This window comes from Onychostoma macrolepis, chromosome 14, assembly GCF_012432095.1.
Source record: "Onychostoma macrolepis isolate SWU-2019 chromosome 14, ASM1243209v1, whole genome shotgun sequence".
NCBI lineage: Eukaryota > Metazoa > Chordata > Actinopteri > Cypriniformes > Cyprinidae > Onychostoma > Onychostoma macrolepis.
In genome coordinates, this window is record NC_081168.1 from 13,625,152 (window position 1) to 13,642,843 (window position 17,692).

At 38.1% G+C, this 17,692-nt stretch overlaps 1 protein-coding gene across 1 annotated transcript in view; it reads right to left on the reverse strand.

The window, feature by feature from the left end:
* The window catches only part of fgfrl1b (fibroblast growth factor receptor like 1b), a 38,658-nt gene that overhangs the window by 6,476 nt on the left and 14,490 nt on the right, over positions 1-17,692 (reverse strand). The window contains exon 3 of the mRNA XM_058797062.1: positions 8,237-8,509. Coding sequence (XP_058653045.1) covers positions 8,237-8,509 — 273 coding nt within the window. The remainder of the gene's footprint in view (positions 1-8,236; positions 8,510-17,692) is intronic.

A 17,692-nucleotide genomic window follows, 5' to 3' on the forward strand; every position in this document is an offset into this window, starting at 1 on the left:
ATATGGAGCATTTTCATTCGGATTGGACTTTTAAACCGATTACAATGCTCCATGTAAACGCACCTTATGATTGGTATCAATATTTGGATATCATATGCATTGTTTAGTGTTATTGTAAAATGTAAAATAAAATTGTATCAATAAATGGTTAAAACAAACAAACAAACAAACAAACAAAAAAAACTATTATTCTTTTAAGTGCATAAAATATATAAAAATACTTTGTTGGAAAAACCTCACCTCAACTGATTTTCATGGTCCTAAAAATCTTTTAATGTAAGGAAATAGTTTTGTTTTATTATCATTTTTAATTCTTTCATATTATTTTTTTTTGTTCATTTTATTGTCATATGTTTCATTATGTCTAAAAAATAAAATAAAATAAAATAAAATCTTACTGATTTTGAATCATAGTGCATGTCCACATTACTGAACAGGACAATGGAAGTTTGGTAATGGCTCTTCAGCTAGGAAAGTCTTCAAACTCTATGTGTCTCTTTCTATAGTTTTTGCTGTCCTGAGGCTGTGTGTATAGCTGCTTTGGAGTAAAGCACTGCACCTTTGTCCCTGCTAAGCCTCATATGCTGAGCACAGGGCTTGCATGTTTAACACAGACAACCAGGCCAAAGCAAGCAGAAGTGTATTCACCAGCCTTCAGTCCATTGTTACCTTTGGCCCTGGGGTGTAGAAGCAAAATTAAGCCGTTGCCGCTCTATTCAGCAGCAGTAGAGTGGAATCAGCGGAGCTTTATGTGGGCTAAAGTAGTCTTACTGAGAGCCCGACCCCAGACTCCCTGTTCTCTGGTCTGTGAAGGGTGAGCTCTCTAAACAGGTGTCCAAAAAGACAGGTTCTTCCAGACAGGGCATTCTGGAGCTGTATGGCTTTATGGGTATAACTATGCATGCTTCTCATGGAATCGATTCACAGTTCACCTACTCTCAGTGATGTTTTTTTGCACCATTAGGACAGGAAAATAGCAGAAAAGGAGCTCTGAAGTTTTGAAGGACAGGGGGCTCCTTTTCCTCTGCAGCCCCATAGAGATACACTGAAAAGAGGGTTTGGTCCAGAGACGTCCACAGGCAGCCCCACAGCTCAGCTTACAAATGATCTTCATGTGGACTGAGTGTTAATAAGGCTCACATTTTATTTTTTCCAACCGGGACGAAGTTGAAAGCTGCACCTTCAAAAAGGTTCATTCTCCATTCATACCTGTGTGAGCAAACATACATTCCTGTAGATCGGTCATGGAGCGCTCCACATGCTTGGAAAATAATCAAAGCAAAACAAACATGCAATAGAAAGCAGGCTGAAACTTTTCTACTGATTTTCAGCGACATCTAAATAAAATAAACATCAAAGGAAAAAAAATGTTTCAATCAAAGACGTAATGAAGATTGAAGATCGTGGAGAAACTTACTGAGTCGTTTGGCTGAGAGTGATGCTGTGTTTTTAAGGTTATAGCCTATCACTAACTAAAACCATGTCTGTTCCTGTAAATCAAAGGAAAACTCTGCCAATGCTGTTTACTATAGTGGGATTATAGTACTCACAAAGTTCCATAAGGATGGAAAAGGTATGAACTGATCGGCAACATGTTGCACTTTTGAATGCTTTCCAGTTCTTTTGAGCTCTTCCAATCATTTTGTTCTTGATGAAAACATTACAGAGCTCTAATCTTTCTTGAAAGAAGCACGGTTATGTGTTTTCATGTATTCAAATGTATTCAAAAATACTGGAGAGAGATGAGAGGGAAATATAAAAGAATAGACTGAGCTGTTATAAAAGCAAGTGCTTATTCTTGCCAATAAAAAAAAAAAAAAAAAAAAATCTGATCAAATCAGATGGGTAAAATGTAGGTAAGCTTTCATGCATTTCAGCATATGATCTGGTACCTCCATTTTGGTTAGCTTTACACATACACCTCATTTCAGTTTGTATATTTGGCATATCTCTATGCGCAGACTGAAGAGGCAAATTAGAGACTGTTGGTTGATTCACAGCAGGGAAAGACAGAGAGAAGCAGAGGAGAAAGGGTAATTAGAAGTCTCCTTGTATCTTTTATAGGGCCATAAGTGGTTTGCAGCAACAGTCGTATGGAGACCCGGGAGGAAATTGGCCAAACCTAATGTGCCCGTGTTCTTTTCTTCTCTGTTGTGAGTGGAGTGGGCCCGGAGCATCCTGCAGAGGGCCCGGCCCAGCCTCTGGCCCCTCTAATGAGGTGGATGAAAGGCCCTTTAATGTGGCTCTGATGAAGGTGGGTAATTTGCATCCTTTTAGTTTAATTAAAACCTTTGCTCCCCCTGCAGCTCAAAGAAGGCTCAGTTGTACACCATGAAACCACAGGCATGATGTGATTAGGTTCTGGTTTAAACTGCACATAGAAGGAAAGGCAGGGTGGGCATGAGATGCATCATAAAATACTGGAGTCAAAATATTTAGTGCATTTACTGGATGCTATAATTTGACATAAAATGGGGTCTAAACGTCTGAGAGCCTTTATTTCAATGTTCTATTTTAATATTTTTTAAATGCAAATTATACACTACTGTTCAAAGTTTGGGGCCAGTTAGATTTTTTTTTTTTTTTTGAAAGAAAGAAACGAATACTCTTTTATTTCAAAAATCAAAATGACAGTAAAGACATTATAATTTTACAAAAGATTTCTATTGTAAAAAATGCTGTTCTTTTGAACTTTGTATAAATATCAACAAAAATATTAAACAGCACAGTGAAAATAAGAAATGTTAGTTGAGCACCAAATCAGCATATTAGAATGATATTAGAAGATCATTTGACACTGAAGGCTGGAGTAATGGCAGCTTTGTCATTATAGGAATTTAAAAATATATAATAATACAGAGAACACTTATTTTAAATTGTAATAGTATTTTACATTATTACTGCTTTTATTGCATTTTTGATCAGATAAATGCAGCCTGGGTGAGAATAAGAGACTTTCTTTCAAAAACTAAATCTTACCGACCCCAGATTTTGGTAGTGCATACAATTTGAGTTTCAGAATTTAATTTTTCATATTTCCCCCTTTTTATTTAATGACAGCTAGTCATTCTAGTGACCAAGAAATAGAGCAGAATCTTAAACATTATGATATAAAATGAATAAGAAATTTTTCTTTAAAAAAAAAGAAAAAAATTATTAACCTTAGATTTTATACTTTGGACTCCATTATAAGTTTGAACTGATAATCTAAAAAACAAAGTATCTAAATAAAGGAATGATGAAATACAATCAATATTATTATATAAAACTACAATTATATTAACATTAAATCATCAGAAACTGTTTTCATCTTCATTCCCTCATCATCTGTTATTTTATGTCCTTGTGCTGCTAAAGACTGTTGTTTCTCAGTTATGCTTCTCACTTCTCCGCCTGAACTCACTCTTATGTGCCATTTCAAACTCTGTATGTCTCTCTGTTCAGCTTAATTTCATGTGAGTCCAGACTGGTTTCAATTCCATCAAGCATCCTTTCATCTTTCCCTTTTTTCAACCATGTCTTTTCTTCAGCTACTCACAAGCATGAATTCATTTGTGTCCATATGTGTTTGTTCTTTGAACTTGCCTGAGCTTATTTCCCTACAATGAAAGAAATAAAACAAACACGCTCTTGAGAGCCCAAGTTGTGAAGCTCCGTGTCACATTACAAGTAATCAGAATTACGAATTACATCAGTGTTAGAGAGACGCATGATCAAAGTAGGGCTTTAAAATCATTTCGGTTGGTTCTTATGATACGTTTGACATCATACAAATAAATTCTACTGTATTATTCTAGTCTTTTCTTAAAATACTAATAGTCATTCTAGAAAACGTGTGCCATTTGTGTCTCTCATATACATCTGTGTAAAAAAGACTTCACCCTGCATATTAAAAAATATTCACAATGAAAAGAAAATACATGAAAATAAAAGCTAGTGTTTGGCTAAAATCTCTCTTTATACTTTAACCTTATACGATGTGTTTTTGTAATGTTACAAATACTTTTTTCTCACTTTTGCTGACTGTCATGCATGCAAGCCATTATGGCAGATGACGTAGGACATAAACGTTGCGCATGCGCATGTAAGTACAAAATGAGGATTTAATGTAGGAAGATTTCTATATAAGCCAAGAGGAGACTGGTTTTCCTTTGCTAAAGTAAGGAAACTTTGCTTCCTTTGCTCCTGTATTTTTGCACATATGACAGTCAGCAGAAGTGAGATTTTAAATATGGATATTTTTCTTACAAAAATGCATCGATTCGCTACAGGAGACTTTTATTCACCCCCCGAAGCCGTGTGAGGCACTTTTTTATTACGGATGCGCGCACTTTATTGGCATTAATTGAATTAATTAAATTATTAAATTATTTGTATATAATTAATTAATCAATCAAAATAATGTAAGCAACTTATCAACTGCAATCAACTGCAAAAAGTGCCTGTTTTATTAATTGACCCAGTTCGTGTTTCTTCCCCCTTTGACTGTTTAAATAGGAGAGAAGCATTTCCCAAAAGAGGAGCTGTCGTAGAAAATAGGCGTAAATCAGACTAAACATAAATACTGCAGCAGTGAGGCTGTTCTTCATTCAGACCAGCCATGGCAAATGAGTAAACGCACGTCTACTGGAATGGAAAAGAGCTTGTGTAAGAGTTCAGCAGCGGGAAAGGTTATGAAGAAATCATCTCGAATGAATGAACGTCAGTGCTGTGATTCCCACTGAAGCCAATCCTGGCCAAGGTGGCATGACCCAAAGACTGAAAGGCATATCCATGCTGTCCCAAACGTGCCACCCCTCCCTTATCCCACCTACCGCGTCCCTCTGCAGCCTTGGGTTGGCTTATGAGTGTAATTTTGATACAATTATCCATTTAGGTGAGGAGGACGCTGGCTAAACTGCAACACATGTAACCCGTGGCCTGCAAACAAAGAACAAAAGGCCACTGCTGGAAGCTCTCCACCAGTCCCCTCATAAAACAGGCAGCCCAAACCACCGTCTGAGTAGAAGCCACAGTCTCCCTCTGCTGTGTCCGTACACAGTACGGCCTCCTATACGATAGGTGAGAAACGCAGACAAGAGGGAGCCAATGCCCGGGAACCAAGACTCTACAACAATGCAATTGTGAGCAGAGTCTGTTACTTTTGGAGATAAACTCGAGATCTTCTACTCCACTCACAGATTCATACATCCAACGTAAATTTAAACAATATAGACAATTATGTTGCGGAGGAAAGCGTAAGATCCCTCGCCCTGGACTCCTGCAAAGCAGATCTGTGAGAAAACAATGCTGGCAGTGTGTGGAGCTCTTTAGAAACAGCAGGGGTGCAGGGTCTGGGACCACCACGGGGGAGAGAGGGAGAGGCCCAGGTGCTGTGGGACATTTTCAAGTACAGCGGTTTATGACATAGAGACTGATTTGACTCAGTAACACATCAGTAAATGGTCAGCGTGAGATGGAAGCATTTCTTCTAACACCTTCTAGTAAACAACACCTTCACTGTGACCTTTAAAGTCCAATATGCCATTCTTACAAACCCAAATTCCCAGAGTTCCCTGTGCCAGATTGCAAAAAAAGCACTGAATATGTGAGCAACATTGGAGAGTAAGTTAACGATCCTATTAAAATGCCTTAAAGCTGTAAAGCTGCACTAATCTCTGTCTATATTTATATCTCAAGTTGTTGTTCTCATGTACAATTGCAGACATGATTTCAAAAAAAAAAAAAAAAAAATGTGTTTCTATTTACGCATGTGAAAAGCACAAAGACTTTTCGGTGACTGTGGTCAGGAAAAACTGAAGGCTTAAATTATAGCTGTTACCTCATCTTAGGTTTATTGCCAACTGATTACACCAAGCCATCAGCTGCCTAGTTTGATAGGGGCAGAATATCAACTAAAAGCTAAAATTACACTTTCATGAGGAAATAAGTGAGGTATAGATTGCACGCACATTAAAATATGAGGGCACGGTTCTGCCCATGCTTGTCGTGAGTGCAAATCCTGCTGCAGATTAGAGCTGCACTGATGAAAACAGGTGCTATTGAATGTCACCAAATTCCTCTCTCCTGATACAGTCAGTCCTGGCTGGAGTTTCCCTGCTGTGCTTTTGGTGTACATTAAATTATATTAAGTAGCTGGGTAAAGGAGGATTTCAAAAAAAAAGAAAAGAAAAAAAAAACCAAACAAACACCTGTTAGGGGTAATTTTGTAATCTGCTGTGCTTTTGCTTGTTGCCAAAAACCCTTCATAAACAATTTTATTATTACTTTTCACTTATCAGTGTTTCATTCACACAGACATTTAAATGCATATTATTTTTCAGATTTTCAGAAAAATCTGCTCATTAATTTAAGCGATTCATTAATTTTCATGTCACTGAAAACAGCACACAAGGGCTCAATAAATAGCAAAAAAAAGAAAAGAAAAAAAGAATAAAATAAATAAATAAATAATCATCATCATAGAACAAAAATGCTGGGAATGATGAAATATGAAAGAACTTATAAGATGTTCTTCTAAAATGTTTCACTACTTAATGACGGAAATGTCGAATTAGAGAAGGTAAAATAAACCAATTTTGTTTGAAAGACACCTAGTTAAAGAGATTCAAATTTTAATTAAAAATGAATTATTTTAACTGACCTTTGTGTTATTCCAAAACTTTATGATTTTTTTTTCATCTGCTGTGGAATGTAAAAGATGACACTTTGAAAAATAAAAAATGTCTCAGCTTTGTCCATACAGTATGGACAGTGTCCATAAAGTATGGACAGTGTCCATAAAGTATGTAGTCTAATGTTTGTAAATTAAAAGAAAGTCATACAGGTTTGGAACAACAAAAGGGTGAGTTTTTGGGTAAACTACCCCTTTAACTCTTTAGCTGCAGGGTCCACTAATCTTTATTGAAAAACAATGCCGCCTCTTAACCCTTCTCCGATTAACTAATAGTGTCATTCCCTTCAGCAAATATCACAGCTTTAAACACTCAAACATTGCAACAAGAGGGTCTAATGGGCCTTTTGTTCGGGGGCTGTTGGTCATTGCAGTTAATGACTTCAGTAAACTCTGCAACTATATTCCAAAGGGAGTGAACCAGTCCAATGCACCATAACTCTAAGCTCCACAAAGCTCTCGGGGACGAAACAGGAAAACAGCAGGCCGCCATCACTCCCCATACAGGAGGCCCAGAGCAAAGACATCAAGGGGAGGGAGCCCAGAAAACACTGGCTCAGCCAATTAAGCAGCTGCCTCGCTCAGCAGAATAATCATAATTTGCATCCGCACACTAGTTGCCTCGACTGCCTCCCCAAATGTGGCAAGCTACACAGGAAGAGCCAAAGGCTTCTGGGTCCTCAAGGCCTCTCAACTTCACTGGACCAGTTCAGATTTATGGCAGAAGGCGGCAGGTCGTCTCTGTCTCCTCTCCCTGTATAGGACGTTTTGGCTGGAAACAACTGCCCCACAGTCCCTCAGCAGCCATCAGGAGAACCACACGCTCCGAGCTGCAAGAGTCCAACACAAACCTCCCATTGCCTCACAATAGCTACGTGCCTCTACACCTCATTTTCTTTCTCCTTCCATCCATACATCCAGGTAGGTGTGTATTAATTTCCTTGCCTGTTAAATTCTAGTGGGAAAAAAGTCTCCACTACCCGGATAAAAGTACAAACTTGGTATTAAATTACGGCCTACATAAACAACTGCAGGTATTGTGTGATGGACGACATGAAGCCATTCTTTGTTCTCTAGATTTGATAATGCAATACGGCATCAGTGCCATATGCTCCAACAAATGCAAACAAGTCATAAATTTCCATCAGCACAATGCTCTCTTGTGCTTTTGGAGTTAATGTTACGTTCATGAAACCATGCTTGCTTTAAAGTACCTTGCCAGTCATGTCAGTTTTGTCAAATATGATTTGGGAGCAGCTTTACATCAACCCAACTGCTTTTCTGAGCCACAATTAGCCTTTTGAGAGGGCATCTGAAAGTTGCCCTGCTCTTTTCAGATTGCAGTTGAAAGCTCATACTTCAGCTCTGCTGTTTTGAGATGCCATATGTCTAGCTAGGTCACTAACCCCCTAAAACACTACCTCAAACTGTTGCGTGTGCAACGGTGCAGGTTTTGATTAAGCCTGGATGACTGATGTGGCCTACAAATTCTCTGGGTGAGCAAAAGTATAAAGAACTGGGATATAAAGGGTTGTGGTGTATGGTGTGGGAGACAGTCTTTACCAATTACAATGAGTGTGAAGTTGAGGGCGAGGCTGCCAAATCCATTGGTGACGCGGCAGATGTACACGCCGGCATCCTCCAGTTCCACTTCTTTGATCTTCAGACTCTGCTTCAGAACCTTGTAGCGGCTCCAGCCTGGATTCACGTTCCGCCCATCCTTCACCCACAGGACCAGCGGAGGGGGGTCACCCTCCACCGGGCATGGAAGTCGAACCGTGCGGCCCAGTTTTGCTGTCTGTCTGTCCTCTACCTGACGACTCACCCATGGAGGACCTGGAGCAAAAAACATTGTCTTAAGTAACAGCATAGCATGTGTATTTACATAAATAATAACCACATACCTAACATGTGAGCGTATTACAAAAGTGCACATTAAAGGGGTCATGAACTGAGATAGCAAAGTTCCCTTGATCTTTTGACATGTAAGAGGTCATTGTAAATTTGTATAAAAATATCCTGTAAGTTTCAGAATCCAAAATTTGTCGTTAGTCTAAAAACAGCTTATATTGAAGGCATTGAGTTATTTATGCATTTTGGACCTAAATCACAGTCCATCTATGAGGAATGTAGGCTGTCAAACATACACAACTATTAGCCAATCAAAGCAGTGGGCGTTTACTTCCGAGTCTACTATCCACCACGCCAATTCAAACAGAGCGTTCTGATGAGGGGGGTCAAAAACAGAACAGAAAATAGCCAGTTACTTCAAAATTTTTTGGATGTAAAAATCTTGATAGAATTTTATAAGTGGACCTCAGAGAACAGTGCAAAATAAAAAACAAAGGAAGTTAATGGCCCCTTTAAAATTAGAAATACTGTTTTCTTTATATTTTATTTCTTCATGAAGATAATTTAATACTTAATATAGTATATATATATTTATGTATATATACAATAAATATTCAGTATATATATATATATATGCACACACTTTTATATTTAGTGCATTTTGCTTTAATTCAAATAAAAATAAATTACGAAAATAATAATAATATACATTTAATAAACAACTTAAATAATAATTTCATTTTATTAATAATGACAATTTTTTTAAATAAACAAGTTATATAAATATTACTTTCATTTTATTAATAATGACAATTTTTAATGTTTTGAAATAATTGTTCTTAATAAAATATTTGTATCTCTGTGGTGCATTTGCTTTAATGCAATAATAACAATAATAATAAGAAGAAACTATTTTAATAATTTAATTGAAAAATAAAATTAAAAATTATGATTATTATTATTATTTTTGTGAACGTATTACCTATTTGTTTCATATATATAGTATTTGCTATATATACTATGTAATGTTCCTGGACCAGCAGGTAAAGTTTTCCTCTATTTATTCCTGGCATACTCATGCTGAGGGAAAGGTACAGTATGTGAAGATTCATGCGTCCTAGAATGTTAAATGTTCCTTTGCCAGTGTTATGGCACAATAAGCACAAATACAACACTGCCAAAAATGTTATGGGCACAAAATTTCTGACATTATTTTTTTTTTCTCCAGCTCCTAATACATCTGGCCCCACAAAGAAATATTATGAGGGGGAAAGCTAGGCACAAGAATCTTATGGGGAATTTCTGTCCTTGCATGCACAAGGTCCTTTTCATCCCCTTCTTGCAGCTCGCAAAGACTCCCATGAGCACTTGCTTTCCATTTCCTTTGCACTGGCGTGTGTGTACGTTGGACGGCACCTCTCATTCATGCCTGGTACTGTCACATCCTGTTGCTGCTCTAGCAGCTGCTGTGAGAACCACCAAGATTATAAATTGAAAAATGACACTGGCCCTAAATGTACTTTTTTGTTCTTTTTTTCCTACTTCCCTTCAAGTCTCTCTGCTGGAGTGAAGTGTTTTCACCTGAAGCTGCTGGTTGCCATCCAGGAAAGTGCCACGAGAACACGCGGGAGGGAAAAGAAAAGGTTGTTTTGCTGCTGGAATTAAATTACAGTAAATTCCAGAATGTTAGACTGAGAAGGGCCGAGAATGGCAGAAAAATTCCTCTCTGGAAATAGAGCAGAAAAAAGGTGGAAATGAACATCACAGCTGGAGAGAAGTCTATGTTAGATTAATCATGCATTTAATTTACAAATGTAAGCGTATAAAGCTTTTGGTGGCTTAATAAACATTTGTGAGGCTTTGGAAAGGAAAACAGTTGTGTGTTTATAATGAAGATGTAACGTAATCGGTGGGCTCCTTGAACAAACAATGGATCTTTTCACCAGCAGAGCGGAGATGGATTGCATGAACCATGTGAGATAGATCTGACGAACCTGGTGGCTGAATGAATAGAAAAGAAGAGGGTAACTTTTGAATGTTTGCTTAAGGATATTAAAACAACCTGGTGGATACCACAGAGCAGAAGCTGAAATAGCTCATTCCCTTTCTGTCCACAGGCCACGCTTCACACCCAGCATACATCACGCACATGATAAAGAATGCATTAGAAGAAAGATGTGACTCAGAGAAAGCCTGGGACTGTCATTTAAAATTGCTTCCTTCCATCATGCTTGCTAACTATTTGTCACAGAGCCGTGTCTAAGCTGTCCGAAACGCTTTGATGTGAGGCGGAGAGAGGCGTCATTCGTGCTGACAGACAAATATTGCCCATAACAGTGGAAAAGACAAAAGATGACTGAGGCCACACACGCCCCATACAGAAAAAAAACATGTCTGAAGCTGATGGCAGACAGGGTGGCAAAATAAATCTCCTACACAAGGTGAAAATAACCACACTGTGTGCTGAGAGATTATTTGTCTTTGTCTTTTTAGGAAGAATATTAAGTATTTGAGGTTAAGTTAAGGGTTGGTTGATTTGGAGAATAATCTCTAAATTCATGCCCTTTCTGGCACCACAGTTACAAATAATATTAATAAGTAATCAGTAATTGATTTTGTTGGATCAACTAGTCAACCATTTTGCCCACCCATACTGTCATATATCCATTGCCTTCCAAGATAAACTACCATTCAAATGTTTGGGGGCAGTGCAATTTTTTTTTGTACATAAATGAATACTTTTATGCAGAAAGGATGAACTAAATTCATAAAGACATTCATAATCTTACATAATATTTATATTTCAAATAAATGCTGTTCTTTTGAACCTTCACAAATCCTGAAAAGTGTATTTTGGTTTCCACAAAAAAAAAAAAAAAATTAAGCAAAACAACTGTTTTCAACACTGATAATAACAAGAAACGTTTTTAAGCAGCAAATCTCAAGCGTGTTAGAATGACTTCTGAGTGATCATGTGACACTGAAGACTGAATTAATTACTGCTAAAAAATTCAGCTTTACCATCACAGGCAAAAAAATGAATAAAATAAAATACATTAAAGTAGAAAACAACTACTGTAAATTGTATTAATATTTCACAGTATTACAATATTTACGGTATTTTAATTAAATGTAGAATAGGTGAAATAAGAGACTTCAGAAACACTTTGAATAGTAGTGTATTCTGCTTCTTCATTTTGGCATCAGTTTTTCGGCATCAGAATGTAATAATTTAAACATTAATCTGAGAATCTGAGAATGTCAAAAAAAATTTAAATAGTGAATTTATAAATAAATTTGATATATATATATACATACAGTATCTCACAGAAGTGAGTACACCCCTCATGTTTTTGTAAATATTTTATTATATCTTTTCATGTGACAACACTGAAGAAATGACACTTTGCTACAATGTAAAGTAGTGAGTGTACAGCTTGTATAACACTGTAAATTTGCTGTCCCCTCAAAATAACTCAACACACAGTCATTAATGTCTAAACCGCTGGCCACAAAAGTGAGTACACCCCTAAGTGAAAATGTACAAATTGGGCCCAAAGTGTCAATATTTTCCAGCACTGCCTTAAACCTCTTGGGCATGGAGTTCACCAGAGCTTCACAGGTTGCCACTGGAGTCCTCTTCCACTCCTCCATGATGACATCACAGAGCTGGTGGATGTCAGAGACCTTGCCCTCCTCCACCTTCCGTTTGAGGATGCCCCGTCAATAGGTCAATTGGTCAATAGGGTTTAGGTCTGGAGACATGCTTGGCCAGTCCATCACCTTTACCCTCAGCTTCTTTAGCAAGGCAGTGGTCATCTTGGAGGTGTGTTTGGGGATCGTTATCATGTTGGAATACTGCCCTGCAGCCCAGTCTCCGATGGGAGGGGATCATGCTCTGCTTCAGTATGTCACAGTACATGTTGGCATTCATGGTTCCCTCAATGAGCTGTAGCTCCCCAGTGCCGGCAGCACTCGTGCAGCCCCAGATCATGACACTCCCACCACCATGCTTGACTGTAGGCAAGACACACTTGTCTTTGTACTCCTCACCTGGTTGCCACCCCACACGCTTGACACCATCTGAATCAAACAAGTTTATCTTAGTCTCATCAGACCACAGAACATGGTTCCAGTAATCCATATCCTTAGTCTGCTTGTCTTCAGCAAACTGTTTGCGGGCGTTCTTGTGCATCATCTTTAGAAGAGGCTTCCTTCTGGGACGACAGCCATGCAGACCAATTTGATGCAGTGTGCGGCGTATGGTCTGAGCACTGACAGGCTGACCCCCCACCCCTTCAACCTCTGCAGCAATGCTGGCAGCACTCATACGTCTATTTCCCAAACACAACCTCTGGATATGACGCTGAGCACGTGCACTCAACTTCTTTGGTCGACCATGGCGAGGCCTGTTCTGAGTGGAACCTGTCCTGTTAAACCACTGTATGGTCTTGGCCACCGTGCTGCAGCTCAGTTTCAGGGTCTTGGCAATCTTCTTATAGCCTACGCTATCTTTATGTAGAGCAACAATTCTTTTTTTCAGATCCTCAGAGAGTTCTTTGCCATGAGGTGCCATGGTGAACTTCCAGTGACCAGTATGAGAGAGTGGGAGCGATAACACCAAATTTAACACACCTGCTCCCCATTCACACCTGAGACCTTGTAACACTAATGAGTCACATAACACCGGGGAGAGAAAATGTCTAATTGGGCCCAATTTGGACATTTTCACTTAGGGGTGTACTCACTTTTGTGGCCAGCGGTTTAGACATTAATGGCTGTGTGTTGAGTTATTTTGAGGGGACAGCAAATTTACACTGTTATACAAGCTGTACACTCACTACTTTACATCGTAGCAAAGTGTCATTTCTTCAGTGTTGTCACATGAAAAGATATAATAAAATATTTACAAAAATGTGAGGGGTGTACTCACTTCTGTGAGATACTGTATATATATATATATATATATATATATATATATATATATATACACACTTCATGGACCTTTTTTCACGCTTACAGATTTAGCTTAGTACTAATGTGCATGTCACACTATTGGTAACAATTATGAATTTTGAGCCTCTAGGCAAAGAAAATGAGAACAAGACAAAGACAGCAACAATGAGAAAGAGAGACATCATCTTGCGTCCATGTGCAGGCGTCGCATGCAATGCGTTTTTAACAGACCTCCCAGGAAACACCCTCACCACATTCAAGACAACACTGAAGACAAGATCAATGGACTGATGCTCCATTAAAATTCATACACATTTATTGCCACCCTGACTGCACAATAAATAACTACATTGACCTAAATCACTAATTTCTGTCTAGAAATTAGTCTAGAAACTGGACTAGACACAACCAGTTAAATCTCCACTGTCTCCATGTCAAAAAGAAGACCAAACTATATGGATTACCAAGCATGCACTCCTTCACTGGCCCATTTTGTCTCAGACATCTTGATATGGTTTTTTGATTTCTCAAAGGATTTATGAACAGGCCTTACAGACCGCAGTGGAAGTACTTTGAAGCCTGGGCAGTCTCCACAGCTTTAGTTGAACATCACTGGTGTCACAAGGAGAGCTTCAAACGGAGCTTGACAGCATGCTGCATGGATAAATGATTAGAATAGAGGAAGTGACATGACCATCAAAGGCCAAGACAGAGAGAGAAAGACAGAAAGAGAAGGCAGTGTGTAAGAGAAGAAGGTGCAGGAGTAACACTGAAGACTTGGATGAGCAGTCCAGGCATGGCAGCCAATTAACTAACTGCTGCTGTCAAAGGATACATGTACACAACATCCAAACAGTCCGGCCCATTATGAGAGCAAGAGACCGCACTGCACATTTCTGTTAGCGATCCCGGGGATTATTTCAGCTGTAAATTACCCGCTGCTGTAACAAATCTGCTCAACATAGCCTATGACCGCATATTAAAAATGTTTAGCAGGAACTGAATAAAACATGTAATAGCATTTTAGTTCCTGTTGCTTAACTTGGTGCTACTAACATTAAGGTCATGGGGTTGATTCCTAGTAAATACACATTCTGACTGTTCAATTTTTTAGCATTAGTTAATGAATTAGGCATGATGAACTAACAATCAATAATACTTTTACTGCATTTATTAATCAAGGTTAATGTTACATGATATCTATTTTGCTCAATTCAGAATAACAGCCTTTTTTTGGCCGTTTAAATGCAGTTTTTTTTTAAGTTTTCAGTTTCAGAATCATTTTAATATACTGATTTGGAACTCAAGAAACATTTCTTATCGTTACCATTGTTGAAAACAGTCATGCTGCTTGATATTTTTGTGAAAACCATGATTTGTTTTTGTTTTGTTTTTGCTTGTAAGGATTCTTTGATGAACAGAATATATTTAAAATGGAAACGTTTTGTAACAATGTAAAAGTCTTTACCTTCACTTTTGATCAGTTTGTTGTGCCCTTGATGAATAAAAGTATTAATTTCTTTAAAAGAAATGAAAAAGTAGTGTACACATACAGTACTAATATATTTTTGAAATTTCAAGTTCAAGTATAAATAAGTTAATATTTTCTGAACGAATAATACAAGTTACTGTTTTTTCACTCTTTTTTTTTTTACTTTTAAATTATACTGTTTTTCACATTTTATTAATAAGATAATATTAATCAAATGTAAAAAAAAGAAGTATCATATTCTGTCATCATTGACTTTCATTGTATGGACAAAGTCTCAAAAATATATTTTTTTTGTGTGTGTGGGTTAAACACAAGATATTATATAATAAAGGTTTGCAACAACATTAGAATGAATTTGTGATGACAATTTTCATTTTTAAACCTTATTGTAAAGTGCTACAAAATAATCTAAAAAGAAACAACTAATAGGCCCTACTAGTTTTTAGTACATTGTGTACATCATTAAAAAATGCACGTGGATGTTCTGACACAACACTCTTTTCCTCTATTAACAATACAAACAGCACTGGCAGTCAAGCTTCTGCCAGGTCATCTAGAGTTTGATCAACCACTCTCACGTGATCTACACAGCAGCTTTATCTTCTCTTACGGTGAATCTCCTACAAAAGGGGAGGAGAGCTGCTATAGGACTCAGCATGTGATCAGTGATAGATACAGATAGACCAAACACTGCAGCACTGGTCTTGGCAATGGAATGTGACTCTTTTATCAGCAAGAGAGATAATGGGCAGAGATTGAGGCCTGATGATGTTTGCACAGAGCCTCCTACACAGGATTGCTAGGTAAACAGGTTCACTTACACCTCTCCCTTTTAGTTCTGGTAATGTGAACGCAGAGCTGTGGTTCTGTCATCACCACTGCTCACAGCTGTCTCTCTACCGAGTGTAATCAGATCTTGAGCCAGACTTTGTACCTCGACCAACTGCTGCCTCTGGAGCCAAGCTAACTCAATAAGGCACTGCAGAAGTCTGACATCATGTGTGCGATTCCACACAGACTTCCTTGTGGGTTATGGGCTGCTCTTTGTGTCCTGAAGAGGACACAGAGCAGCTGCCTGTCATCCACTGATCCATTAATTAAATTAAACACAGCGAAGCCCAGGCCGCCTGGTCTCACTTTGTCTTAATTCTGATGACCTCCTGTACATTTTACCAAATTAAGCACCAAGAGGTTGTTAGTTTTGCATTTGCAAATTCTGTTCTTATTTTATTGCTACGTTCAAACTTGAAATGTGAATCACCATTCAAAACCTTGGGGTTAGTAAGATTTCTTAAATGTTTTTAAAAGGCTCTTATGCTCACCAATGCTACATCTATTTAATCAAAAATGCAGTAGAAACTGTGAAATATTCCAATTTACAATAACGGTTTTGTATTTTTTAAAGTACATTTTGTAATTTATACTTTTGATGCAAAGCTGAATTTTCAGCATCAGTACTCCAGTAATCAGTGTCACATGATCTTTCAGAAATCACTCTAATATGCTGATTTGCATGCTTTTTTGCTTTAATAATGTTGAAAACAGTTGTGCTGCTTAATATTTCATGCAGTTAATTCATTTATTTTACTGTACATTTTATTTATTGCTTTTATAATATAATAATAGGGCTGGTTTAGTTTAGTTAACTTTACGATAGCTTTACTTGAGCTCACGATAATAACCCTGTTAAGTCCATTTGCTAGAAAGGGGCTGATGCCAAGGATCTCAGATGAACCCCTGACATTTAAACTGCCAGCTGGGGAATCTGGTTCAAGACTGTCCTGCCTCATCAAGTTCGCCAAACCCTCACCCTGACAGAGATATTTTGAGAACTGGAGAAGAGAAGTAGCATCCATGACTGTAAATGCACCTAAAGTGTTCCTGTCTGTCATCAATGATCTACAAGGAGGAGATGTTAGATTATTGCCAATGGTTTCAAACCATAGATTGCTACTGTATATTCAGTAGAAAAGGCCCTATTCAAGCATGACTTGTGTTTCATTGTGGGCTGTAATTATACAGCATGATTTATCTTGCTCACACTGGCTGAAATTATGATGGTTATCTGCTTTATTATTCAGTACTTCAGACTCCCCAAAGTGATGTTGCGATCCAACAACCTCAGAAACCAAATGCAGGACATCATCTCCAATTACTTCTGTGTAGGACAGCATTCCCTATTTGTTTCCTCCTCATATGGACCACCAGCAATTTGGACCACAGGGAAGGGCACTGCAGTGCGCCAAACCCGCCCTCGTAAATAGACCCACACAGCTCTGCAGGGTTTCGGGGGTAATGTTGAGTAACCTGGTCTCCAGCACCGTAATGAGCACCTGCTTATTAAGCTCGGCCTTTGTGTCAAAAATCCCGGCCGACAGCCATCACACGCAAGGCCTCTAATCCTGATTTGGCTCTCTTTTTGCAGCTTCTTTTTTTTCTCTATTGCTTTCTCTCCTTTCTTTCTTTCTCATGAGTGTTTACATATTAAGTTATGCCTTGCAGCGTCAGCTACTGCTGTTGCAATGACACTGATAGAATCGCGTGCCAGAGCAGACACAGCTGTTCGCGAAAAGACAAGACTGCACACAACGCATTTGCCGAGCTCAGGTTATTAATCACATCTGACCCTATGTTACACTAAGAACACGAAAGGTTCACCCATTTCCTTTTATCTTCTCTTTTATTCTTTCATTATTGTTTCAGCATCTATAGATGCTGAA